Here is a 27,356-nt window from a genome sequence, read left to right as displayed (position 1 = left end):
TTTGAGCCTTTAACTCTAAACGATTTATTTAAAAAATACAATAGCATCTTTACATGGGATAAAACTGTAAAACTTTGTGGTTTGTCCACAAATATCAAATATCTAATTTTGCGATCATGAGAGTTACTCATCAATGTCATGTAAGAGATTTCAAAATGTGCAATAATCAATACTCTTATTTGAGTTTTCTTTTCTAAGCGTGGACATTCGGCTGCGCGAATCTTCGGCTTTTGTTCGGGTGCGACACGTTGAAATCAGCTGTCAAAGTTCGGTTTTTGTTGTGATTAAACGCTTCGGTCGGACGGAAAACATTCACCCAACTTGTGGAACAAATAGCATATTTTTACGGATAAAATCGGTATCTATCGGGCAACAGGAAACTTTCGGAGGGCACAATGGTAGACGAAGGTACCCGGAAAACGCTCAGCAGCATTCCACTGCTGCAGACCAAGGCTGGACCCCGGGATAAAGATCTCTGGGTACAACGACTGAAGGAAGAGTATCAGGCACTGATCAAGGTGGGTTCACAGGATATTTTTTAAGAATATCAATAGATGAGTGTTAATTTTGTATTTTTTTTAAAATTCAGTATGTGCAAAATAATAAAGCTTCCGATTCCGATTGGTTCCGTTTGGAATCCAACAAAGAAGGAACAAAATGGTTCGGCAAATGCTGGTATGTCCATAACCTTCTGAAATACGAGTTCGATGTAGAATTTGACGTGAGTAACTCTCGATGACAGAAATTGTATGAATAAATGCATCATGATCAATGCTGTCCCTCTCTTAACAGATTCCAGTAACTTATCCAGCAACGGCACCGGAAATCGCCCTGCCTGAGCTGGACGGCAAAACCGCCAAAATGTACCGGGGAGGCAAAATCTGCCTGACGGATCATTTCAAACCGTTGTGGGCTCGAAACGTGCCCAAGTTCGGTATCGCTCATGCGATGGCTCTCGGAGTATGTTCAATATTTTGAACTTCAAATTAGATTCGACTGAATATAACTAAAACTTTCTAATTTTTTCAGTTGGCACCCTGGCTAGCAGTTGAAATTCCCGACTTGATAGAGAAAGGGGTCGTCGAGTATAAGGAAAAGAGCGGTGCATCCGGTTAAATGAAAAATCCATTCGTCTTTTAAGAAAAAATTGTACAGTGCTGGAAACCGAATTCAATCCCTTATCGTACTCACTATATCAACCTCGATAAAATGCGTTTAAAGGTGGAATTATTATTTTTTTTTGAAGAAAAGTTTAAGAAAGCTTACATTACTAAATCAGAGATCGCTTTTCAAACTAGTATTAAACTGCATGTAAACGAAAGATGAGTAATAAATTTGTTATTTATATTTCATTTTGAATTTTCATAGTTTTCCATCAAGGTAACAACCAAGTGAGTTTTCAAATATGAGGACTATTTGAAACTAACTTTAAATCGTCTAAATTGTACCCTTGAGTTGACAATATTAAAACAAACTTTTAAATATTTGTATGAGAAAAAAGCAGAGTATTTCATTTGTTTTTCAAGTCACCTTGTAACAAATTTGGTTCCTTGAGAAATTTAAAACATGGTTTATTAATCTTCACCTAACATTTTTTTTTTAAATATTCATAGGGATTCAATCTATAAGGTTAATTCCTTCTCTAATATTTTTTTCGACTTACAAGGACATTTTTCTTTCAGAAAACTGACAACGTTTCCTTCCTTTCGTTCTGATTTATTTTTTCTTCATTTGTCCGATTCGGCTTTTGGTTGTGCTCACACAATTTCCCAGTGGCCACAAATGCCAATCCGGTTCAGTTTCAGCAGATTGATTTGCTGATTTTCTTTAACATTCATTCCGAGTGAAAGTTTGCCAAGCGACGCGTGGTTGTTTTCAAGCGGTTATAGAGATACGTTTTTACACTGATTCTGAAGGACTGATATTCTCGTGGATACTTCCCATAACTGTATTAGACACTCGGCTGTCCGATTGAGTGAAGATTTAGTGCAGAGGGACGTGAAATTCCCCATTTTATTATAATTTTGTTTCGATTTCGATCGGAGTTGAAAGTGCTTTGTTTAGGGAAATAGTTGTTATTACACGAAAACCACACGAAAATAGAGAGTCGCTCTCTCGAGAACCTCTCACGCAAGCACTTAGCTCCAAGCGGGCTCTACTGCGTGTTGCGTAGACGACGCAACGTATTGGTAGTCTCCCTGTGCGCAGAAGTTAAGGCGATAATATTAGAATAGAGCAGTGAAAGAAAACGTAAAGGTGCTTGTGCTGCCCAATGGCAGGCACAAGCGCCGGATCGGCGCCCAAAGCGCCAGATCCTTTACGTGGTCAAAAAGTGCTAGGCGAAGACCCAACCCGCAGACTCCCTGGATGGATTGATCCTTTGGGCAAATCAGGAGAACTGATTCTGCTGAGCCTACAAGCAACAGGAGAGGATGAACTCGGTAAACCGATCCAACTTCCAAAGAACCCATTTCTAATCGCAAAGACTATTGAAAACGAAGTAGGTAAGATCGATGGAGCACTGACTGAGGCCAGAGGAACGCAGTACATTTTAAAAGTAAGAAATCCTGCCCAAGCCGATAAACTTAGGAAACTAAAACGGCTAATAGACGATACCCCAATTACCATCACATCCCACAACAAACTTAATCGCAGACTTTGCAAAGTAACCTGCCACGAAGTTGACGGTATCAGTGATGATGTTTTGCTCGAGGAACTGAAGTCGCAAAAGGTCATCGGTGTCAGAAGGATCCAACGACAAGAAGGTATAAAAAAAATAAGTACACCCCATATTGTTTTGACAATTGACGGAACAGTTCTTCCTGAATTTATATTTTTCGGGCTTATAAGAACAAAGGTTCAGGTATACTATGATTCTCCAATGCAATGTCGTCTTTGCTATCAGTATGGACATACGAAAAATCGTTGTTCAAATAAACCTATTTGTGGTAACTGTTCGATTAGTCATGAAGGGACATGTGAAGCAGAAGCAAAATGCATTCATTGCAACGGAAATCATACGCCCTACTCCAACCTTTGCCCGAAACGCATCGAGGAGCAAAATATAATTCGTCTGAGGACAGATGAGTCTCTCTCCATGGGTGAGGCTAGGAGGATCTTCACAGAAAGGCGGCAAAAGAACACGTATTCTAATATTGCTCAAACCCTACAAAATAACGAAATTACGAAACTTAAAGAGTCTGAAGCGAATGCTAGAAGAGAAACCGAAGACTTAAAAACAAAACTAAAACAGTTTAAACAGCATTCGCAGCAGCTTCAAGTTTCACACCAAAAACAAATCAAAGATCTCCAGTCTCAGATACAAGCCTTGCAAATGCAACTGGTAACACCTAAATATCTGTCCCAAGCCGCTCAAGCCCAAACTTCCAATGAAACTCAAGTAAGAAAGCAACCCGAACCGACAGTAAGCTCAGAAGAAAACTCAAAAATAATCTCGAAGCGTCAAAGAAAGCGACAAAACAAGAAACAGGATAAATCTGGAACAGGATCGCCGCCACAGAAGAAAAATGATAACCAAAAACAATCCCCACAGCCTCAACGACATAGTCACAAACAAAACGAAACCCCAACCATGATAATATCGGAAACTGATACTGACTCAGAAACTGATATGTCTTACGACTAAACACTTGTCTCGCTATTCTTACATATTTCTTTTTAAATCACCAATGACCAATCAATCTAACACTACGAACACTGTCATTTCAACCACTAATACCCAACAATTTATAAATAGCGGGAATTCTAACACTCAGGGTAACGAGACTTTTAATGAAAGATCTTTACATAGCGAAGGTCAAAGAACTCCCCTTCTTCTCAATGTAGAAGATGTAGGCGACGTCACACAAAACTCCCAAAGATTTGACTCTTCCCAGCCTTGCCCAAGTCGAACACCGCGCGACTCTAAGGCAATGGCGATACACTGGAATGTCCGGGGCCTAAGAGGACGTTTGCCGGAAATTCAACAACTCTTAAACGATGAAAAACCGTTAATTTTAGCACTGCAGGAAACAAAATGCCAAGAAAATCTAACTTTTCCGCTCAGCCTCACTCGAAATTACAACTGGAAACTAAAAAGTGGTAACAACCGAGTTGATCAACATGGAGTTGGTTTGGCAGTTAACTCCAGCATTCCCCACAGTTTCCATAATATCCAAGTCGACCTACAAGCAACTGCAGTGACCATCCTACATCCTTTCAAAGTCACTTTCATTTCCATATATATTCCCCCCCAAGCTAGCCCTCACAACTATCAAATCAAATTAAACCAACTCTTAGAAGAGCTACCTACTCCTCATGTTCTCATGGGAGACTTTAACGGTCACAACGTAATCTGGGGTAGTCTCAGAACTGACAGAATGGGCTCCATGTTAGAAACATTTATCACTCAACATAACCTGGTGCTGCTAAATAACGGCGAGCATACTAGACTCGATCCCATTTCCGGTCGTACATCTGCTCTAGACTTAACCCTTGTTTCGAGCCATATAGCCAACAAGTTCATCTGGTCGGTAGATGCGGATTGTCGGGATAGTGATCACTTTCCAATCCGACTTTCAATTCCAACAACCAACGAACCACTGCTCCTACGACGTAGGTGGATTACCGATCAAGCTGACTGGGAAAGTTTTGAAAATAAGACTCTTGAACTCTTACCCCCCGAAACACAAGTAACTAGCCAACAGTTCATCGACACAATTGTTGAAGTTGCAGAAGCCTGCATTCCACGAACCACTGGAAGATTCGGTGGAAAATCAGTACCCTGGTGGAACCCGGAAGTAGCGAAAACAATTAAGACGCGAAGAAAGAAATTACGAGCCTTACGAAGAATCAGAGACGACGACCCCAGAAAATCACAAGCCCTTAAAGAGTTCCAAGAAGCTAGGAACATTGCAAGAACAACTGTAAGGAAAGCGAAACAACAATCCTGGGAAAATTTCATCGGAGAGATCAATCCTACCACTTCTTCTTCTATTCTTTGGAGGAAAGTCAACATCCTAAGAGGAAAACGAAGCATACAGCAACCTTGCATAGTTTCAAGCAATAATATTTATACCGATCCTTCTGACATTGCTAATATTCTTGCGGACCACTTTGAAAACATATCTGCCACCGAAAGCTACGCCCCCGATTTTCAAAGCATGAAACACAATGCTGAAAAAAACCCCCCAACTTTTGATGGAGGAGAAGAACTCGACTTTAACGTTCCTTTTAACATTAGTGAGTTACTTTGGGCACTCGATAGAGCCAACGGAAAATCTGCAGGATTCGACACAATAACTTACCTTATGTTAAAACGGCTCCCCCTGCCCGTTAAATATACGCTTCTGAATGTATTTAACGATGTGTGGGCAACTGGATTAATACCACCGGAATGGAAGAATGGACTGGTCATTGCTATTCCAAAACCGGGTAGAAATGCCAGAGAACCTGACAATAACCGTCCTATAACACTACTAAACTGCGTTGGCAAAGTCATGGAGAGGATGGTCAATCGGAGATTATTACATTTTCTGCATCAAAACAACTGTCTTAGCAAAAACCAATACGCGTTCATTAGTGGCAGAGGCACCGAATCATACTTTTCTGACCTGGAATCGATTCTAGAAACACCTTTACAGGAAAGGCAACACTGTGAAATGGTCCTTCTCGATATCTGTAAGGCCTATGACAAAGTTTGGCGACACCCAATCCTCACAACACTATCAGTTTGGGGTGTAAAAGGAAACCTTGGTAAATACATCAACAATTTTTTCATGAACCGAACGTTTTCTGTTTCAGTGAATGGGAAACTCTCTGCTTCGAAAGTACAAGAAAACGGTGTCCCACAAGGATCGGTGATTTCCGTAACCCTTTTTTTGATTGCAATGGAATCAATTTTCGAGCAACTATCCTCAAATATTAAACTTCTTGTCTATGCCGACGACATACTTGTAATAGCTTGGGGACAAGACCATACACTAATAAGGAGTCGACTTCAGGAAGCTATGAACACAATTCATCGCTGGGCGGTTACCACGGGATTTTCTCTATCGCCATCTAAATCGCAACTTTTACACGTCTGTAGAAAATACAAACACTACAGTGTTCCCCGTCTGCAAATCAACGGGACACTAATCGAAGAAGTCAATGTCGCTAAAATTCTGGGAGTAACGGTTGACCGTCGACTACGATTCTCAGCTCATGCTAGGGCCTGTCGTAAAGCACTTGAGTCAACCCAAAACCTGTTCCAAATTATGGGAAGTCGTCTAATTGGAGGAAACAGGAGATCGCTTATGAGAATCCATCAAAGCCTTACAATTCCGAAACTGTTCTACGGCATCGGATTTATCAGTATTGGCAGTGAACAATTCATCAGAAAATTACGCCCGGCATACAATTCTATAGTGAGAAGTATAACTGGAGCTTTCCGAACAAGCCCAATTAATTCAATTTATGCCGAATCTGGAATGCTTCCATTTGAATACCTCTACGTACAACAGCTTACTAAATGTGCAATACTAAGACAGCAGAGGGTTACTATCGAAGATTCGAATAAAACACTAACAATCATTCAGAGAACTAATTCACAACTCCGAAATTTGACGAATGAACAGATACCGTACATCGAACCAATAACGCGACATGGGCCCCGCCAATGGAATGCTAAAACTATAAAAGTTGATTGGAAACTAAAACTTAAACTTCGATCCGGTGCAAACTCAATGCAGGCAATACCTCTTTTCACTGAACATATCAACCGAGAATATTCAAATCATCTACACATCTATACTGATGGTTCGATAGCTGACAACCGGGTAGGTTGCGGAATCTGGTCCTCAAATATTCAAAAACTAATGCGACTCCGACCGGAATGCTCCATATTCTCGGCTGAAACCTACAGCATACTCAATGCGATTAAAAGTGTTAATGACATCGATTCACCTCTAGTAATCTTCACGGATTCGGCGAGTGCTATAACCGCAGTTCAAAATGGGTCCTCCAAACATCCGTGGATTCAATCCATCGAAACAGCTGGACAGTTCAAAAACATAACTCTCTGCTGGATCCCTGGACACACTGGTATAACGGGTAACGAACTTGCTGACCACCTAGCCAACGAAGCCAGAGCAATGCCCAGCATTGCACAAGGTGTTCCAGCACAAGATGCCATAAGAAACCTGAAGCACATCATTAGACAAAGTTGGGAAAGTGTTTGGACAAGCCATAACCAACCATTTCTTCGCCAGATCAAATGTAATACCTACGCATGGAACGACCGCAAACAACGCCAGGAAACACGTGCACTATGTCGACTGCGTATCGGTCACACAAGACTGACGCACTCGGGACTGTTCCTTAGAAACCGAGAACTGTGTGATACCTGCAACACATTACTGACAGTTCCACACATCCTACTAGAATGTCGCAAATACAATTCAATTAGAACAACATGTGAAATCCAAGGAGACATCAGCGAAGTGCTATCTAACAATGAACAAAGAGAATCCAAATTGATAGAATATTTGAAACAAACAAAATTACTGCACCAATTGTAAAATGAAATGTATCTATTTTTCGGAATCTGACCTGAATGACTTATAAAGTTAAAGGGTCATTAATAAATATTATTATTATTATTATTTAACATTACATTATGTTAGAATAATCTCCATTCCATTTGTCCGTTGGGCGGTGCGCGGTTGTCATCATCATCATCCTCGTCGTCTAAAACAGTTACACATCAGTTTGAAACCAATGCAGATTCACTGGCAAATCCTTTTTTCCTTTTCTGATTAATAGGTAATTAATTAAATCACCTTTTATTTGGCTTTGTGCGAACAGCAGCGTTTTTGGAGTTCATTTTGTCTTTAGTGATGCGTGTTGTTGGATAGCACTTATTTTGGAGCGAAATTCTTCAAAGTAGTTCAATACCACTTGTTCCTATCAATGAAGAATCAGTTCTATGGTTAATTGATAGTAAGAATATTGGTTAAAGTGCTGTATAAACCAAACGTTTCTTATATGCTTTCCTGTTATAATTCAATTGTTCTTTCAATTAATTGTTTGTTCTATAATAAAGATATCTGATATAATGTGCTTTTTTGTTTAATAATTTACCAATGTTATACTCCAATCTAGGCTTGTGTATCAATTATTGTTTTACATAAGTCAACTTTTCACACCGAAAATTGCTACCGTTTTTTTTCTGTCTGACCTTGCTTAAATCTACTTGCTGATTATGTTCACGAAAAATAATACAAAGAAACTGCAAGCAACAAATCAGTTATTCGATTAGCAACGATCTGTAACTTGAAACTAAAAACCTAGCAGCAGGTTTACAAATACAAACGGGAGGTTAGTTACGAAAAACCGGATAATATTACGTTTCTGGTGGGTGGAAAATCGACAGAAAATGAAAAACTTCAATGAAATAAACCGAAAAAACCTTATACATGTGTGAGTATCTATGGTTCAAATTATTATTTTTTGGTAAAAATTAGTTCATGTGTAAAATAATGAAAAAGAATTTAAAAAAAAATAGCAGTTCTACTACTTGTTCTTTGTTCTGTGCGAAATCACCGAAAAATCAAATCCAAGCTTGGACGCAATTATTTTTTCTCGCTCCACACATCGGCACCTGAATTGGCTGGTGCCCAAATCGAGCTCAAACGGAATGGATCGTAAGCCGTTAAGTTGTTCTGCTGCTGCTGTTGCTGTAAAGCGTTGAATTGAGCTTGCATTTGCTGCTGATGTTGTTGTTGCTGCTGCTGCTGATGCTGTGCTTGTTGAAGAAGAATGGAGTGATTCGGCGTTGGTTTGACCGGTGAAAATCCTGGCGGAGCTCGAAGTGGCATATGTGGCGGTCTAGCACTGGTTGAGGGGCCCACTGTTGATGTGTTCAGCCAGCTGTTTGCCAAGCGGGAGCTAGCCTGCAGCGCCGGAAGTTGTTGCTGCTGATGTTGCAAGTGATTATTGTTTTGCGAATATACTGTAGGGGCTGTCCACAACGAGGACCAATCGACGAGCGAATTAGTGTTGGATTCCTCTTTCTGAATCATTTGCCAGAGCATTTTTTCCGTATCCCAGTCACGGTGATCGAGAACCATATTATTCAAATCATTTCCAGAATCTATTGGACCCGAGGAATTCGACATTGGGTGACTATTGTTCATTCCCCCAAAACTGGCTTGATTCGAATGGCTTCCATTGACTAAATTGCTGTTCGTGCGGAATTGATCACCAACTGAATTGTGATTGAAATCGCCGTAATGTTGCGAGAAATAACTTTCTGACGGTTCAATATCATTCCCTAGAGCGAGCGATGTTGGTCTCGGGATAGAATTGCCGAAAGGCTCCCAGCACTTCGGGGAGGACGTTGGCGACTTCTTACTGGTACCGATCGGTCCTAATTCAGGTCCAACGCTTACGTTAAGATCCTTTTCCGTGCCAACGCATCCATCATCCTTGGATTTGCCAAACAAACCAGAGGAAGCAGATTTAGTTGTTCCGTCATTTTGAGGCAGAATTCCATCGCAAGTACTGCTCAGACCAAACCTTTCGAGACCTGCGCTCAGATCAAAGTTTAAAAACTTAGCAGCATTACTCGCAGCTTTGTCCAATGAAGCCTGTGCCACAACGTCGCTAAAACGTGCGCGATTCTCACCCCATACGTTTTGGTTTCCAGCACCACTGACCGTCGCATTCGTAGGAATATTGCTACCGGTGAGAAAAAAGCTTGCCCCAGTTCCGTTATTGGAACCCGCCGAACTTCCTCCCGGTTTACTGCCAGAGGAACCAGAGGATGGAAACTGGAGCACCTGAGCCTTGTGAAGGGTTTTTTGGTTCCCAGATTTTTTGCCTTGGCTATTCGATTTCCGTTCCCGTCCCGGAGTTTTGCCGAATTTCTTGCCACTTGATGAATCGTTCTGAAAAAAAGTTTATAAGTTTATCTATTAAAAAAAACAGAAAAAACGTGGTGAATACCTTTCCCAAGTTTTCTCCAAAAGCCGCACCGCTCTCTTTCCCAATGTATTCCTTAGGTTTTTCAGAAGACTTGCTACTTTTCCCCTTATCGTTGGATTGATTTTTGACGACATTGTTCCGAAAGTTTCCGCTACCGGTGCCATTCGTTGTTGCGCTGCCGCCGGTTGCTTTGCCAGCATTTTCCGAACTAGGAGACACGGTGGCCGTCAATCCAATCGCTGCCGCTGCAGCTAGCGCCGTCGTTATTCCGCTTAAGGTATCGGCTGCTGCCGGTTGCCTTGGCTTTGATTGAACATTGGCCGAGGCGGTTGAACTCGAGTTTTGATGTTCCGCCGCAAGGATCGGTGATGATTCATAAGCGACCGGTAGGCTTTTAGTTTTCTTAACGTTGGTTTTACCAACTGTTACCGGCTGAGTCTGTTGAGGACTTGCTTTGGACTGTTGTTGCTGATGATAACCATTGCTCATTTGCACATTTTGAGTCGAGTTGGAATTTGATTCCGCCTTTAAGTCACATGCTTTTGTCAGTTGTTGTTGTTGCTGATGGTGGCAGTTCGCCGATTTGGAGCTCTGCAGAAGAGTGTGCACGATGGGTTCTGCTTTGTACATGGATGTCGCTGAAAGTGTCGTGACAGACGATGTTCCAGAGGATCCTGAAGAGGATGATGAAATTGAGGAGCTTTCCGAGCATTCTGTGGTGGTGGAACTGGAATCTTCTTCCACCGGAGATTTGTTTCGATCTTTGGCGTTCATAGGTAGATTACTGGCTGACGCCGTATTTTCCTTGGAAGGAGTTATCGATCTACGATTCTTTTGTGATTTCTTTTCGGTTGATTCAGGCGAATGTTTATTCGAATTGGCTTCTGGTTCAGAAGACAATTTTGAACTTAACCCCCTTCCAATTTTCGAAGTGAATTCGTTCCAAGTTTTGTTTAAACCGGAAATGGCATTACCATTAGATAATCTATTATTTGACAGCTGTTGCCTCGGGGGAGCTTTTTTCTTAGAATTATTCTGGTTGCCTTTGTTCGGTCCATTTGTGACTTTTTCCGGTTGATCATCCGTTGTAACGGGACTTTGCAATGCGATCTGCCGTAAGTCTAGAGGAGGCTGTATAGGTCCACGATCCCTTGACATGTTTAGTATGTGATCTCTGATGACTTTGTTTGATTCCAGAAAAGCCGCTATTAAGGCCCCCACCAATGCCAATGGAAGAACGCAAATCAATGCTACTCTTAGGATCGATTCGAACCACGGTCTTCGTAAACTTAAACTACAGGATTCCAAACCGTGCGCCGGAACAGTTCCCAGCAAGGTAAAATTTACTGAAAAATTGATATTCGTATCGAAATTCAACGTTCGTGTCACTCGTGCCAGAGTGAAATCTGGTGAAAATGCAATCTCAATCTTTTTACTTGCATTTGGTTGCAACTCGAATGGCCAACAGTCTAATACTTTGAAACCGTAACCTTCGCAGAGAAGATCTTCCACTCGAATTCCGGAAATTGCAATCGGAACCTCTCCATAGTTTCGTGCCGTAAACGATCGCTTTGTTTGAATGCTTACGGCCTCCGCACCGGGTTCTTGAAACTTCGTACACATCTTCAGATGCTTATCAGTAATCTCAAACTGTAGGGCAGTTGCTGAGCCAGGTTTTCGATTGCCGAACTTAAACTGCGGCACTACCGCCTTGGCCTGTATCCAAACAGCGTCAATCAATGTTAGATTGTTGCGCATGTAGAATATTGTGGAATACGTTCCCGGTTCTTTTGCCGTAAATTTAACGGCTATTTTCAGAAACGATTTCGGCTTCACATAGTTCACGTAGATATCGTCGTAATCGAATAGGAAAAAAGAAAATACATTCTCCTCGCTCAAGCTGCAGTTCTCACGCCGCGATAGAATCTCCGGTGGAATCGAACTGATGTCACTCCCATGGACTTTTACATCGTGCAGAACCAAATGAACGAAAAGAATTTGATCCGAAGGATTATTGATCGTGATTAGCTTCACTGCTTCCTGTTCGATCTGCAACGTTGGGAAGTAAATGTTTTCCGTCAACAGTTTGGGCCACACCAAGTCAACCGAGGCGTTGAACTCAAACTTCCGAATCGGATCCGTCGTCAGCTGGAACCGGATGCTCTGCCAAGCCTTTTTCATATCCGCGTACAACTTTAACTGTTGCAGTAATTTTTCACTGTCCAACTTCCTGTATTGTTCGTAGTTATCCAGAGTAGCCATCCACTTGACCCCGAAAGGTTTTGAAAGGAGATCGAAACTGCTGTAACAATCCGTTCGACAGATGACCTTCGGATCGAACACCAGCTTCCCGATGTTTGTAACCGTATTGGGATGAATGACCGGTGGATGTCTACTTTCTACGGTGAACTCGATACCCTCCACATCTGTTTTGATGCCCTCGACGTGTATTTTCGAAAGGAACGTTGAGTGGGCCGTAAGGTTAAGGGAACATATTTTACCCTGAAAAAAATTATATTATATTTTTCAGCTTTTAAAATTTATTTAACGAAGACTCACCGGAAAACAATCACCGAAATGCAGCAGTTCCCGGTTGAGCTCCAGTTTCCCGATGGCCGTTGTGAAGCTGATTGGTGTCACAATTTCTTCGTAATCGGTGACGATGCTAAATCGTCCCTGGTAGCTATCGGTGCTACTGGACTGCACGGATATCTGATAGACGATCCACTGCTGCGGTGGAATTGTGTGGCAAAACATAAACAAATTTTGCACCGCAGGACCACAACCTCTTAGGATGACCGTTATAGTGGGTGTGCTCGACGTAGTTGGGTTCAACTGACCCTTCCAGTGTCGGATCGGAATCGGAATGGGGTTAGGGTTAAAGAACGCAATCAATGCCTCCCCTAGGGTAGCGGTGGGAAGAATCCCAAAGTTCAGCTGCTTTTCGTCGAGATCTAGCGTCTGGTAATCGACAGCTGTACGAGGGATGGTAGTCGAAAACGGTAGTATACGCTTCAGTCTACCCGTAAAACTGTAGATCGGTAGATCGTAGTTGGAAATGTTGGTGAGAATTCTAACGTATGTTGCGATGGATTGATTTAGATTATCCGCTAGGATGCGTGATATTCGGAATAGAGTTTTTTCCTTGTTGGGTGCGATTATTGTGGGATGGAAATCCTGGAGGAGAAAATTGCTGGAGCAGTTTTCAGGTACTGAGATGTTGGAAATAGATAATGGCACGTTAAATTTGTTCTGAATTACGACGGCTCGTGGCGTTTGCAGGTTTTCATTATGTTCTTCGCTTTTCAGTGTTAGGAATTTTAGTATTTCAGGATCGTAGTCCAACTGACCGTGCAGAAGTTTTATTGTTAAGGGGACTCTACAGACAAAGTCCTCCTGTTGTATTCCTTGATTAACCTTTCTGTATTCCAGATCTAGTTCTGCTCGAAAATATTGAATGTCTTTGGTAACTTTACTCCAATCGATTTCAAATTGCAACTGATTGTTTTGCCTGTTAAATTTAGTTTTGGATGGATCCAGTACAAAGTTATCCGAGAAGATCCCCCAACCTGAGATCATATAGTAGGTATTACCGGAGTTAGTAAAGTTTACTTTGATCACGGTGCTGTTTTCTTTCGTGCCATCCAATGCCATGTCTAGAAAAGGAACCTTGGAATAGTAACCGGTTTCTTTGGAGATTTCGATCTCAATCGGGACAACAAGCATTTTTTCGACTAGAGAAGGTTGTTGACTTCCACCGGAAATTTTAATTCGAACGTATGCTGAATGGTTTCCGGGTGATTTTCCATGAAATCGCACCCGAATTACACTTTGAGTACTGTGTGGAGGAATTTCCCACATGGCTTGCGGACCTTCTTGTGCTCCTGTCGGTAGTTCTAACTGAAAATTCCCTCCGCTGCTGTAGATTTCTACTATCTGAAGCGGCGTGTCGTGAGGATTATGCAGTGTAATCTCTGGTGTAAGCGTGGCATTGAGTGGAGCCTTTAGTCCCACTAGTGGCTTAAGCCTGTACGGGCACTCAATACCTTCCCCTTGGACATGATATTGGAGCAAACCAAAGGAGGTATGAATCTCAATCGATCCAGCTGTGGCGCCTAGCTGTCGGGGCAGAAATACAACATTGAAGGTAGTATTGCCCTCGGGAGGAATAACCATATCTTTAAAATAAGAACTATAGAAATCCGGCGTATTGCCAGATATAGAACCGAGCACGACACTTCGGCTTTTGTGTTTGTTTATGAGAATTACCACCTGATTATGTGGATCTCCGATGGACCGTTCCAAGAAGTCTAGTAAACTGGGCTGAAATATCAAGTTCCCAACCAGTTCCGGGCTGGTTTTGTCCAGCAAGCCACCCCTCGGAAGGACACCTTCTCCTCCTTGAAACATTTCGTCCATAAGCTGCTGTTGCTCCTGCTGTGACGAAGACGAATATATCTCTTGTGCTCCAAAGTTCAACTGCTCATTCTGGTGCCCTTGATGTGAGTTATGGTCATGCTGCTGTGATTGAACCTGCACTTCGAATTGCAGGAAAATGACCAGCAAGCTGAACACACGTACCGATCGCTTCTTAGAAGCCATGGTGCCGACAAGTTTCCTTCAACGAATTATACCCTTAATCCACAACCAATATTTTGGTACCCAATATGATATCTCTGGTTCTATTTCCGTCGATTTATTTGGGTGATCATTTTTTGTTCCATTCGTTGAGCTAGCCAACCTCTATCCCGAACTTCTGTTTCTTAAGCGAACCAGAGATTCTCCAAAAAATCTTTCAGCTGCGTTTTCCCTCGTTTCTATTCATATCCAAATCCGAACAACAGTGATCGTGCGTGTTTTTGTTGTGTGGCGGACATCGTTGTGGAAACCGTTCCGTGGGGTCACAAAAAGTTCCATCCAAGCAGGATACAGCAGAAAAGATAAAAGGAAAAAAAACGTCATAAAGCGCAAAAAAGAAAAAAAATACTCGCAAAACACACGCGAGACAGATGAGTTCGAGACCATTTTACTCCATAATACCTTCTCTAGGGATCGCTCGGTCCACTTCCGGTGCTGAACTGTTTCCTCGTAGTTATCGCTGATAACACCTCGACTCCGTTCGTCTGGATTCGCGATCCAAATAGGGCAATATTGGAATTATATTCCTCCGCTCGATTATGGCTTACAAAATCCGTCCGTGGTCTGTCTGCTTTTCACGTCTGTAACTTGTGGTTTTATTTGCCAAGAGGTCGAAATTTGTTTTTGATGGTTTTTTTTTTAATTTGTTGTTACATCACAAAAGTAAAGTTTAATATAAAACTTACCTTAGAAACATATTAAACTCCTTTTTTCTATAATGTAAAGAACAAAGTTCATAGAAATGGATGATTTTTGAAAATTTAAGATTGCTTTAGCTTTTAATGTTTTCGCCTTTGTGGTATTTTCTTCTATTTTTTGACATTTTGATCTTTTTGCATATTTTGTCATGTTATCTCTTTCTCGCGTTTAGAAGTTAAGATGCTGTAACTGCTTATAACGCACGCATCAAAAATACCATAACGCCTGCCAGAATTGCCAAAACCACTAATAACATTTCAGTTGAAAAATCTTATGTGACACTCAGGCAAATTCTTATTATAATTTTCATAAGATGCATCTTATGAACCGCTTTTTAGTGTGCAAAATAATGTTTCATAAGAGTCTTATGAAATTCTTTCAATTTTCATACGATGTTCTTATGAAAAGTAGAAGAAACGGCTTTGTGAAAAAAATAATGAACACATTCATTCATGGAATCAGTTTTTTTTTCATCATCTAACAGTACGAAGCAATCGCCAGTTCATAGTTATTCTAGTTTCCCTTCAATTTTAAATGTTATTGTTATCTCCGGAATGGTAAGTTCGATTTGATGTGTTTGGTGAGATCGTTTAATATTAGTAAACTAATATACATTATTTGTTTACTTTTCAGCAAGCTGATCGGCAAAAAACGAAAGGTCGAAGATTAAGATGCGGCAAAAATAAATTTGATGGAGCCGTCTGTTGATGCGCTGCTGATGGTGACCATGAATGATTCAATTTAAAAAAAAAATTTGGCAAACAATAAAGTGAATGTTTTCAGCATGAAAAATCTAGAATTTTTCTTATTAGAAAGTGATTTACTGTTTCCATAAGAATCTCTTATGAAAAGCAACAACCTCTCATTGAAGTAGGCGTTCATCTTCAGAATTCATTCGCGTCATAAGACAATCTTATGAATTTCATTAATTTTTCTTATGGCGCCACTTCATAAGAGAATCTTATGGCATACATAATAGTATTTTTCTGAGTGGAGAACAACAAAAATTTATTTAACAAAAAAATTATTTAATAATTCTCGCGTGAGCTTTCATTACGTCGAATGAAACAGAAACACCGAACCGAGAAAAACGCTTCTGAAATTTGAAGAGTGTTTTTCAAATCCTATTTTCATTCCTTCGCCGATAACCCTTCAAAAAATACGCAATATTCATGGAAACTAATTGTGACAGTTATTCCACATTATGAATTTAATTTTTTGCAATTTTTAGAGCTATTTTTTAATCATATAGGAACATACGACATATTCAAACATAATTCGTTCATACGTCTGAACACATTCGTCGTTTGGAGGGGAAATTTGTTTCATTCGTCTCTTTTCTTTCGTCCTTTGATTCGTTCAACTTGCACTTACGCCCAAATGTTTCTGATGCAAATACTATGGGAAATTTTCAATTTTCTCGGCGTAGTGGCTGTTTAATAAGTGAAATATCTAGTGTAGCGGTAAATTGGTGAGTAAATGCATAATGAAATGTGTGAATCGGGTGCGCCATCGGTCAAACCAGCTCGCTGCTGCTGATCAGCTTTCTGTTACCGACCAGCTGGAGGAGAAATTTGTCTCATTCGTCCTTTGATTCGTTCAACTTGCACTTACGCCCAAATGTTTCTGAGGCAATTTCCGGTAAATTTTTAATTTTCTCGGCATAGTGAATGTTAACTTATTGAGTTGTCGAGTGCAGCGGAAAATTTATTAGTGAATGCGTAATAAAAGTGTGAATCGGGTGATTGGGTGACTAACAGCAGCAGGCTGCTGCCGCTCAGCCTGATACAGTTAGTTGTTAGGTTTGCTGCTACTGCTGCTGTTTGGTTTCTTTTCCTTGCTGCATTATTTTACAGCGTTCGAAAGCCTGCTTGAGTATCGATTTAAGAACGCTTGAAAAGAAGAATCTGAAATAATATTCATTGCCAGGTTGATATTCTGATAACCTCTACCTGTATACACTTGTTTGCTCATGGAATCCATATAGCGAATGTGCTAGGTTTTTTTTCCTCTGCACATTCGCCGTTTGGAAGAAGGGACGTAAGCAACATTGAAATTGGCAATCAAGGTTTTGTTTCATTCGTCATTTTGGAAGTCTTAAATTTTATATATTAAAAGGGTTTAAATTGATTGTTTTATCAATCACATAGGTAGATAATGTTATAATGAAGCTTTTTTAGTGAATATCTCTATTTTTCAAATTTTGTTTCATTCGACGTAATGAAAGCTCACGCGAGAATTATTGTTTTTGTGGTATTTTTCTTTGGGCATTATTTCTCAAAATATTTATTAAAAGCAATCAAATATTCCCATGTCCGTTACATTTCTTGTTGTAAATGAACAAAGCAAAACAGCAACGACGCATTTATTCCATTTTAGCATATCTAATAAAAAACCCTCGGTTGACGCCGCGACTATTACGGCTCCCCCTTCTACTAACATAGATTAATAAAGTGATACACTCGGCAAAATGAAACTTTATAAGTAAAATGCCTATTAAACAAACATGGTTAAAAAAAAACCCTCGGTTGAATAAAAATTATTGATTAAAAACTGGCATCCCTGTTGCCATCCGAAATCCGATAAAATGACGTTTATTTGTTTATTTTGCTCGTTTTCGTATACGAATGGAATTTGTGATTGATGTTTTTCGTACATTCCCGTTAGTTTGCGCGAAACATTTCTGTAACTGGTTAATTTTAAAGTCATTTAATCATCAATTGTGCATTATTTCTAGTGCAAAATGTTGCCGGGCATAGGAATGTTCGGTACCAGTGAAATAACCAAGGTGCTGGTACCGATCCTCAGGGACAAGGGTTTCAACATTGCTGCCATCTGGGGTCGAACTTTGCGGGAAGCCGAAGAAATTGCCCTGGAGCTGCAGATACCGTTTTTCACCAGCAAGATCGACGATGTTCTTCTACGAAAGGACGTGGATTTGGTGTTTATAACCTGTCCGCCACATCTGCACTCCCAGATCTCGGTCAAGGCTCTGGGTATCGGGAAACATGTGGTCTGCGATAAGCCGATGAGTCTACTTCAAGCGGATGCCCTCAAGATGGTGCGTGCTAGCCAGTATTACCCATCGTTGATCTCAATCGTCAACCATTCACTGCGATTCTTGCCAGCAATTGGGCACATGAAGAAAGCCATCCAGGAGGGCTATCTAGGCCCACCGGAAAAGTTAGCGCTCATAGATGTTAAGGTTGGTATTGCTTGCACAAAATTATATTTGAATATTGATAGTAAAATCAACTTTTCAGGTTCGAATGAGCTCATTGCTGCACAACAAGTTTGACTGGCTTTGTGACGAAACGATGGGTGGTGGTGTGTTGAATCTGGTCGGAAGTCATGTGGTCGATTTGGTCAAGTTTCTAACGGAAAGGAAAGCTATCAAAGTTCATGGCACTGTAAGAACTTATGTGAAACATACCGGTCAGATAAACGGAATACGGCTGATCACGGCGCCAGATTTCTGCACTTTCCAGATGGAACTGGACGGAGGCACTCTGGCCACGGTTAACATAAACTGTCACATTTCGAACAATGCATTCCAGCAAGAGGTTGCTGTTTATGGCAGTGAAGGGCACCTAACAGTTCGAGGAGGGGACTTGGTGGGTCATCGGGTAACCGGTGATCCTGTGGGAAATATCAAAGAAGAAATGCTTTATGTGGACGTTCAGGATTTGCAGTTCTGTACCTCCGAAACAACCTTGCCAAGACCTTACGTGAAGGGTCTCTGTAAAATGGTCGGTGCTCTGAGAGATGCATTCCAACCGACTAAAGAAAGCGCTGGTTGGATCAAGGAACCAGTTCGATCGGCTGCTACATTCGAGGATGGACTATACGTTCAAACGGTGTTGGATGCAATCCGCAAGTCCAGCGAGGAACGGTGCTGGTGCAAGGTAAATGTGTGTACCGAGTCTCCGACGAACCAAAAGTTTCTGACTGCCGCTCGATTGACCTCCGCTACGGCTATCCACTAATAATATTTTTGCTTTTTGCTATCGGTGCCTATCTTGCGAGTTTTCTACTCAGTATTATTATTGTTGTCATGCCTTTCTCATACTTTCTGAAACTGGAGATGATTCTGCGGTTCCGAAAGACGACTCGATGCATTTTGTTATATGTTGTGCTAATTTATTATTTATATGCCTTAACCATATTTTTTACATTCAATCACGTGACTGCAAATATTTTGACTTTGATATGTACTAAATAAACCTTCCTAATGCTCAAAAGTATTTGTTTGAGAAATAAAAGAGAACATTACTTAAAGGGCTATACCCTTTACATGACTTTTAAAGAATTTTTAATTAGAGAACGCAACGGCTAATGCAACTTGCAAAAATGTACAATTCCTGTGAATACGTCTCGGTGGTCGAGTGGTTAGCGTGGTAAGAGGGTAATCACTGGTCCACTGATGGCATGGGTTCGATTTCCATCTCGGTACTGGGTGTTAAATGTTAATCTTTAGTTGTCCATGTCATTTATTCAGTCTGTAAAGCCTAAATCGGTTAAGACGGTGTATGTCTTTTAATTTTATCAATACTCGATAGTTTATGTTTAAATATTTCTAAAAGTATAGTAGTTTTTAGCCATTTTAAATTAAGACTAAAAAAAAATTAAAAACCAAATCATATCAAATAAATAAAATTAAACTGGAATCTGAATCTGGATTCTGAACTGGATTAAAACATCTGATATTTGAATCTGAAATTTCAATCTGAACTCTGAATTCTTAATCTGAACCTGAATTCTGAAACTAAAATCTGAATCTGAAATCTGGACTCTGAAATTTGAATAAGAAATCTGACACTGAAATTTTAATCTGAAGCTGAATTCTGAACCTTAAATCTGAATCCTGAATCTGATATCTTAATCTGAAATCTGAAACTGATTCTGAAAATTTAAATCTGAAATCTGAATTAAAAATTTAATTCTGCAAACTGTATATGAAATCAACCTTATATTGGGTTGATTACCAATTGATTACTCCAAAGCTATCGCACGCTAAGATAAAATTACCCTTCGCCGGGTTTCTTTTTATTCAGCAACAACATCTCCGATCGTAGGTTCTGATTTTCGCATGAAAGCGTTTTGATAATATCTTGAAGCTTGGAGACTTCCTCCTGGTGTTGGCGTTCCAGTTCATCTTTGTCCTACAAAACAAGTTTTAAAAAAGACGTATAAATAAGATCACATTTTTTTTTTATAAAGTTCCATACCGTAACGGCTTTCTCCAGCATAATTTTGGCTTCCTTTGGAGACAACGTTTTACTGGACAGTCCCAGCAGGGCTTCCATTCGGGTGCAAGCTCTCTGCTTAACGTTGAGTAGTTCTCGCAGTTTGTTCAGCTCGTCAAGAAGCTCCATGTTTTCGCGCATCAGCTTTATCGTCTCGGTGTTGTCCTTCTTCTGGTTATTTTTCATTTTGGAGTTCTTCGTCAGTCGTTCTAGGTGTTCCCTCTGTCGGAGGAATTCATTTTGAACATCTTCACCGAGGGCTAGGGATTTTTGTAATTCCTTATCGGTTAGGTATCGTTTCACGAGATCAGTTATCCCACGTTTAAGCTGATCTGGTTTTTGTATGAGCCCGGATACGTTAAAAATTTCCCTACACACTTGCTGGTACTGCTGATTGGCATGACGATATCTATCTCTTTCCCGTTTCAGCTCCAAATCGGCTCCGAAATATTTATCTTGGAGTTCTTGCAACTGTAAGGTCAGCTGTTTATTGTTGGTTTGCAATTCATCAAGTTTCTTTTCCATCTCGCTGATAACTTCTTTTTTCTCCTTAATTTCTCGATCTTTAGGTTCTATTTGACTCTTTAGTTCGTTTATTTTGTGTGTCTGTACCTGTTTATACTTTTCTAATTCTAAGTTTCTTTTGCCCATTTCGTGTAGTTTGCGTTCCTTTTCCTTGATAATAGCTTCTTTATCCGCGAGCTCTCGCTTCAGATCTTCAATATTACTTTGATGTTTTTCAATTGCCTGTTGGAATCTACCATGCTGATATTGAAGTGTTTCTATGTCTTTGCGGTAGTTTTCAGCCTCTTTGCTGAGGGTGGAGAATTTCTTCTTCAATACACCTGCTTCGCCTCTCCATTTCATGCAGTTTTCTTCCTCTTCTTGAAGCTTTTTCTCATAATTCAGCTGCAATTCCACTTTGTTTCTGTCGTTGTCCACGTCAACTTGTTTGCAGTACTCATCGAATTCCAACTTTTTGCGATCCATCTGTTGGAGAAGACTATTGATGATCTCCTGCTTTTCTACTAGCTGCTTCTTATGATCGGCATCAAGTGATTCTGAAAAGGATAAAAAGTGCTGATTGGAAAATCCCTAAAATTTCTCCATCTATCTTACCGATTGTATCCTGCAGACAACCAGCCGACCTGCGTAGTTTGACCTCATATTCCTCGCGCATTTGATCCATTCGGGACTTCAAATCAGTCAGCTTGTCATACTCCATGATAATTTTTTCATGAAACTGGGCCTCCAAGTCCATCATCTCCTTCTGATGTTCTTCCTTAGCTTGAGAAATACTGGCGGTCATTAGGTTAAACTCTTCCATGTGCGCCATCTCCATTTCTTCGTTTGTTTTCTTCAGCTCTTCGATGGCGGCGCAGTAGTCCCGATGTATGTCCCGCATCTGTTCCGAGTGGAACCTATCGCCCTGTTTCATTTTATACTGGAACTCCATAATTTGCTGCTGGATGCGCATCTCCAACGTGGAAATGGTTTCGTTTTTGTCAACCAGGTCCTGCCTAGCGATTAGCACATCGGTACAGAGACCCAGTTCTGGTTCACAGGGAGCTGTCTTTCCTTCGGTGTTCAGAATAGTCCACACAACCAATGTGCCATCATCAGCTGCCGTTACAAGTGTGTAGTCGTTGTAGGTTATACAGATTTTCGTGATGGCAGTATTGAAAAACCGGAAGTTGTTGCAGTTTCCGTTGCTACTGTCCACATTGTACAGGTGACCTTTTTCAGTGCCCACAAACATGATAGAATCCGAGCGGGATAGCGCGATATCCGTTAGCGGGGTGAGGTTCGGTATTTTGAATTCACGTAGCTGTAGGAAGAATTTTGTAAGATTTGTTGGTGTTATCAAGAAATATAGCAACAATAGCAGTCTGTAGTATAACTGATCCATCCAGTTTTTGGGTATCGATGAGAGCAGTTGTGCAAAAGTCTAGAGTGGACCTTAGAAATGTGAGTATGCGAGTGTCTCAGTGTTACAATGATGAACCACGTATTTGTTTGGATCTACGTCGTGTGAACGAAGCCCTTCTTCGTGAACGACATGCGATGGCTACAATGGATTGGAGTAAATTGTATATAAAGGAAATGGATAAGGAGATAGTCGAAGACATTGTCTATCTCGGCTCCCTGGTGACCGCAGACAATGACACCAGCCGTGAGATCCGGAGGCGAATTATCAGCGGAAGTCGTGCCTACTATGTCCACAAGCAACTGCGGTCGAGAAGACTTAGCCCTCGCACTGTATACGACGCTCATTAGACCGGTTGTTCTCTACGGGCACGAGACATGGATATTGCTCGAGGAGGACCTGCGTACACTCGGAGTATTTGAGCGACGAGTGTTAAGGACTATCTTTGGCGGCGTACAGGAGAACGGAGTGTGGAGGCGAAGGATGAACCACGAGCTCGCGCGACTCTACGGCGAACCCAGTATCCAGAAGGTGGTGAAAGCTGGCCGGATACGCTGGGCGGGACATGTTGCGAGAATGCCGGACGACTGTCCTGCAAAACAGGTGTTCGTTACGAATCCGGTAGGAACAAGACGAGCGGGGGCGCAACGAGCAAGGTGGTTAGACCAAGTGGAGCGTAATCTGGCGAACGTGGGGTGCCCGAGAAATTGGAGAACGGTTGCCATGGACCGAGTGAATTTTAGGAATTATGTTCGTCAAGTTATGTCATGAGACGGAACACTATGTAAATAAAAAATAATAATGAATATAAAGGAGGCTTTCTACAAGTAGATTTAGCGGAAAAATCAAGGAATGCGAGTTTCATAACGAACAAGAGATTATTACGTTTCAATCGTCTGCCATTCGGATTAATATCAGCACCGGAATTGTTTCAGAATGATGATTGGCCAAATTCTCATGGTATGTATAGTGGTAGATACGTACTGGTTCCTTGATTACGTTATAATCAAGGGAGAAACACAACTTAGTCAGTTGAACTGACCGGATGACTACCTGGTTACTAGAAATGTAAATTTGAGTAGTGCTTGCGATTGCTCATCATCCTTACTCTTGGCTCTCATACACTCTCTTCTAGTGTGAGAACATAGGCTTATTCTAAAATATCTCAATGAACAAACCGGGTAGATAATATAAAAAAAACCGTTATTGACAAAGTAAAATCTGATAGTCCGGAGTAGGGAAAGGTTATTCTTTGGTTCGAAAGAGCAGGCAGATACGGATAGCGCTGAATGGGCAAAAGGAATGTGATATTCCAAGAATCCCAAGAGTTGTTTGATAACCCTGAATGTGCTAGAGATATTGACTAAACCGGAAAGCGCAAAAGGTATTGGAAAGCTCTGAAAAGGGTTTTGAATAGCTCTTAATAGACAAGAAGTAAATATTTGGTTCGCTTAGAATGGACAAAGGTGCAGTGCTCTGTGTTTATGAAAATAACTATTAACTGAAAACACTCACAATATCCGACTTCCACATCTCCCGGATGAGTCCACTGTTCGTAATGGCGAAAACCGAAGCTCCATCGCTACTCATGGCCAATGATCGATAGTGGATTCCTTTCTGAACGATCTCCTCCATCCGCTCGCCGCCGATAACGTTCCACTTGTAGATTGCGCCATCGTTACCGCCCGAGGACAGCATCAAATCGTCGGCCGACCAGCACAGGCTCAGCACCGTACCGTTGTGTCCTTTCAACGTTTGGACCACCTCGAACGTGAAGATGCAGATCAAACTGATTATCTTGTCGTGAGCTGCCGCCAGCAGATGCCCATGGTTCGAGAACTTGAGCTGGGTGCAGTTGGGATAGTTGAAGGCTTTGGTCACTTTCAGATCGTCCAGCTGGATTTGCATCAACCGCAGGAGATCTATGAATCCAACCGCTGCGAAGAACCCGGACGGATGCAATGCGATCACTCCGATTTCGATTTGAAACTTTTTCACCAGTTCCACCTTCATACTTTGATAGTTCCACAGTCGAATCGTCATGTCCTTGGCTACGGGAAAAGATACAAAGAAATTATTTTCGAATTTTTCACAAGGCAGTACTTACACGCAGTCATAAGCATAGGTTTCCAAGAGCAGACATCAAGTCCCACGATTGAACTGACATGGATTGGTTCACCCAAATGTCGGAAAACGAGTTCGCTGACCTTAAGTGTTTCGGGGACGTACAGCATGGCAATGTATATCTGGGAATGCTTCGTCGCTACAACAATCGTATTTTGTTCGGCGTTGATGGCCACATTTTTGATCTGGTAGGTCTCAGCATCGAACAATGTGATCGGTATCCGTATAATGGATTTCTTGATGAAGGTGTAACCGGACGTTTTTTCAAACACGTGGACAGAATTATGGATCGAGTATAGGAATCCATACTCGAACTGCGTCAAGCACAGTACGTCATGTTTCAGTTCGGTGCTATCAGCGTTCGGAGAACCGCTTTCCATTTCTCCGTCAAAGCCTAGATCGATGTTTTCCACCTCATCTGCCCGCAGCTTCAACTTAAGTTCACCGGATTCGACTATGATTAGCTCAGTTTCTGCAGTTCCTGCAGCTAGAGCATCCGAAGTTAGCCAGGCAATCGAGGTCACCAGCAGATTGTCCCCCTTGATCGATCCGATCTGACCGAATCCCTTGTCCGTCTTGTTCATTATCTTGAGCATATAGTACCCGCCAACGGCAACGATCGTTGAATCGGACGGATTGCAGGCCAGGTAGGTAGCTTGACCCTGCTGGCTGGAATTCGAGGCACGACCAATGATAAGGGATTCATTCTTATCGAAGGAGAAGATCGAGAGGAATGCGTCTGGTTCCACCGATAGGACGGCCACTCCGCGGGAATCGAACGTGAAACAGATGTTGCCTATGAGCGTGCATGGACAGTCAGGCGGTAACTGGAGCGTTTTTCGTTTTCGCAGAGTGCTCACCTCGTAGATGTTGACCAACGATTTGCTGCGAATAGGGATTGCCTTCAATTGAATGTGTAGACGAATCAAGAAATTCGAGCGAACATCTAAATTGCTAAGACCACCGAAGCAAGATCCAAACCAGTAAAAAAACTGACAACCCCACACGCGTTCTCTCTCAACTTTCAAACTGTTCATAAATGCTTGAAATTGGGTTCAACCCAGACAACCAATTGGTGGGTATATAAAATTTGCAACACAAATATACGTGCAAATATAAGTGTAAACAGTTCGTATATAATGCAGCAAAACCAGTATATACGTATCATTTTGGAGGCCATATAGGTACATAAGCACACATATTCTTGATTTGGTTTATTTTGTCGTAATAAAAACATGCAATGTATTTTAATACGATAAAGAATATGCATGGAACGCACATTGTAGGTGCATATACACGAATTGTCGTAATAAAAACATGCAATGTATTTAAATACGATAAAGGATATGCATGGGCCGCACATTGTAGGTGCAGATATACGAAAATGAGTTTAAATAGCATTCATACGATATAATATGTTAAACAATATACGACTTCTGGTTGTCTGGGAAATAGCATCATTTTGAGCCTTATAGTGTTTTCGTTTATTGGCAGTGGCAACCTAGTTACCCACGAGTTTTGCCCTAACTGCTGTTATTATGTTCGGTTATTAATTCAGAAGTCCACTAGTTTTGCCCGAGATTTGAACCTCAAGCAGGCGGTTGCACCCCGTAAAAGTTGTCAGTGTTGGGGGTAAGCATAAGGGTGAGTATAGCAACCATATATTTGCATCGTCCCGGGTAACGATTCTGTTTGTTTATTCAGAAAAAGTTTTGCCCCGCGCGAGTGGACATAAACGAAAACGGCATTAAATTTATCAAAAACTCACGTTAATTTAACCTTCCATTTGTATTTGAGTGTGGGAAAAATTCGTCGATCAAAAAAGGGTTGCCAAATTATCAAGCTTAGACCGATTTTTATTTGTAACACCTCACATTCCCCTTGCTTTGAAAAGATGTTTAGTTACCTATATGTTTTTCTTAATACAATCAACCCATCCATTTTTTTTAAATTCCAGAAATTTTGAAACATTGAGTAACGTTCTTTAATAGATTTTTAAAAAAATATTTTGATAAGTTCTTCTATTCTTCTATACTTATCAATTATAACACCATCAAAAAATTTTAAATCATACTTATCGCTTGTTTTCTCCGCAATAGCAATGAATCTTCGGTCGGGACTCAAAACGATTCGTTCTGGGTTATTTTTTTCGGGAAATCTGAAAAGCACTTGAGAACTTATTATGAACTTTTTCAAAAATTCGCAAAAAAATATAAACCTTAAAAATTTCTGCTTGTTTGTTGCAAAATCATGTACGGCGAGCACTCCGGCGACGGGATAGATTATCTCCTGATTAGCCGTAAAGTGGACATTTCCATCGATATCGGTTCGCAGCCCAAAAACGTTCTTCGGCACGATCGAAATCGGCTTATTCCGGCTTTCCTTTTCCATAATTATTGCTTTTTGTTCATTAAACACCGTTAATTGTCAACGTATAGTTTCACCGCACCAAACACACAACGTATCACGACGAGTGTTGAAGAATTTTGCACAGTATCGATCGGGACATCAAACCCGCGAACTGACAAAATGAGGCCACGAAAATAAACAAATGCTGTAGCCAACGAGGCGACAAACCGACGGAAGTAAGCGGTGTTTGGATTGCTTAGTTACGAATAAACTACTTACATTCCGATGAGTTAGAAAACACGTGCGCCTGTTAGGTTACATTCCTTTAGATCGTGTTCGTTAGTTGAACTCTGATTCGATTGAGCATGTGTGAACTTTACATATGTTGTGATAAACAATATTTTGAA

General features: G+C 41.1%; 4 protein-coding genes across 4 annotated transcripts; 2 read left to right on the top strand and 2 right to left on the bottom strand.

Moving 5' to 3' along the window:
* The first annotated feature begins 265 nt into the window (after positions 1–265).
* On the top strand, positions 266–1,359 carry LOC129748443 (ubiquitin-fold modifier-conjugating enzyme 1). The gene is made up of 4 exons (XM_055743068.1): positions 266–518; positions 590–721; positions 793–960; positions 1,030–1,359. Exons 1-4 carry the CDS (start codon positions 396–398, stop codon positions 1,114–1,116), a joined length of 510 nt encoding a protein of 169 aa, XP_055599043.1. The 5' UTR covers positions 266–395; the 3' UTR covers positions 1,117–1,359.
* A 350-nt stretch (positions 1,360–1,709) lies between these two features.
* LOC129744664 (transmembrane protein 131 homolog) lies at positions 1,710–15,191 on the bottom strand. The gene is made up of 4 exons (XM_055737299.1): positions 15,007–15,191; positions 12,526–14,783; positions 9,988–12,468; positions 1,710–9,929 (listed from the first exon to the last, which is right to left on the bottom strand). Exons 2-4 carry the CDS (start codon positions 14,566–14,568, stop codon positions 8,613–8,615), a joined length of 5,841 nt encoding a protein of 1,946 aa, XP_055593274.1. The 5' UTR covers positions 14,569–14,783; positions 15,007–15,191; the 3' UTR covers positions 1,710–8,612.
* A 2,692-nt stretch (positions 15,192–17,883) lies between these two features.
* LOC129747909 (glucose-fructose oxidoreductase domain-containing protein 1-like) lies at positions 17,884–19,544 on the top strand. Its single transcript, XM_055742313.1, has 3 exons — positions 17,884–17,965; positions 18,041–18,508; positions 18,567–19,544. Exons 2-3 carry the CDS (start codon positions 18,047–18,049, stop codon positions 19,287–19,289), a joined length of 1,185 nt encoding a protein of 394 aa, XP_055598288.1. The 5' UTR covers positions 17,884–17,965; positions 18,041–18,046; the 3' UTR covers positions 19,290–19,544.
* LOC129747908 (cilia- and flagella-associated protein 57-like) lies at positions 19,425–27,129 on the bottom strand. The gene is made up of 7 exons (XM_055742311.1): positions 26,819–27,129; positions 26,675–26,758; positions 24,584–25,485; positions 23,992–24,527; positions 21,669–22,377; positions 20,532–21,610; positions 19,425–20,465 (listed from the first exon to the last, which is right to left on the bottom strand). The coding sequence occupies exons 1-7, from the start codon at positions 26,989–26,991 to the stop codon at positions 20,328–20,330; spliced, it is 3,621 nt and encodes a 1,206-aa protein (XP_055598286.1). The 5' UTR covers positions 26,992–27,129; the 3' UTR covers positions 19,425–20,327.
* Between the last annotated feature and the right edge of the window lie 227 nt (positions 27,130–27,356).

Source organism: Uranotaenia lowii, chromosome 2 (assembly GCF_029784155.1).
Source record: "Uranotaenia lowii strain MFRU-FL chromosome 2, ASM2978415v1, whole genome shotgun sequence".
NCBI lineage: Eukaryota > Metazoa > Arthropoda > Insecta > Diptera > Culicidae > Uranotaenia > Uranotaenia lowii.
Note: the sequence above shows the minus strand (reverse complement) of the source record. Positions and strands in the feature narration are given on the sequence as shown.

Excerpts from the sequence above, each read along its gene's own strand:
- LOC129748443 (XM_055743068.1), top strand. The coding sequence starts at position 396 with ATGGTAGACGAAGGTACCCGGAAAACGCTCAGCAGCATTCCACTGCTG. Across the intron at positions 519-589 it reads AGTATCAGGCACTGATCAAG|TATGTGCAAAATAATAAAGC; the intron begins GTGGGTTCACAG and ends TTTAAAATTCAG. Across the intron at positions 722-792 it reads AGTTCGATGTAGAATTTGAC|ATTCCAGTAACTTATCCAGC; the intron begins GTGAGTAACTCT and ends CTCTCTTAACAG.
- LOC129744664 (XM_055737299.1), bottom strand. The coding sequence starts at position 14,568 with ATGGCTTCTAAGAAGCGATCGGTACGTGTGTTCAGCTTGCTGGTCATT. Across the intron at positions 12,469-12,525 it reads ATTTCGGTGATTGTTTTCCG|GGTAAAATATGTTCCCTTAA; the intron begins GTGAGTCTTCGT and ends AATTTTTTTCAG. Across the intron at positions 9,930-9,987 it reads TTGGAGAAAACTTGGGAAAG|AACGATTCATCAAGTGGCAA; the intron begins GTATTCACCACG and ends ACTTTTTTTCAG.
- LOC129747909 (XM_055742313.1), top strand. The coding sequence starts at position 18,047 with ATGTTGCCGGGCATAGGAATGTTCGGTACCAGTGAAATAACCAAGGTG. Across the intron at positions 18,509-18,566 it reads TAGCGCTCATAGATGTTAAG|GTTCGAATGAGCTCATTGCT; the intron begins GTTGGTATTGCT and ends TCAACTTTTCAG.
- LOC129747908 (XM_055742311.1), bottom strand. The coding sequence starts at position 26,991 with ATGGAAAAGGAAAGCCGGAATAAGCCGATTTCGATCGTGCCGAAGAAC. Across the intron at positions 26,759-26,818 it reads AACAAGCAGAAATTTTTAAG|ATTTCCCGAAAAAAATAACC; the intron begins GTTTATATTTTT and ends AGTGCTTTTCAG. Across the intron at positions 20,466-20,531 it reads TGCTGGAGAAAGCCGTTACG|GACAAAGATGAACTGGAACG; the intron begins GTATGGAACTTT and ends CTTGTTTTGTAG.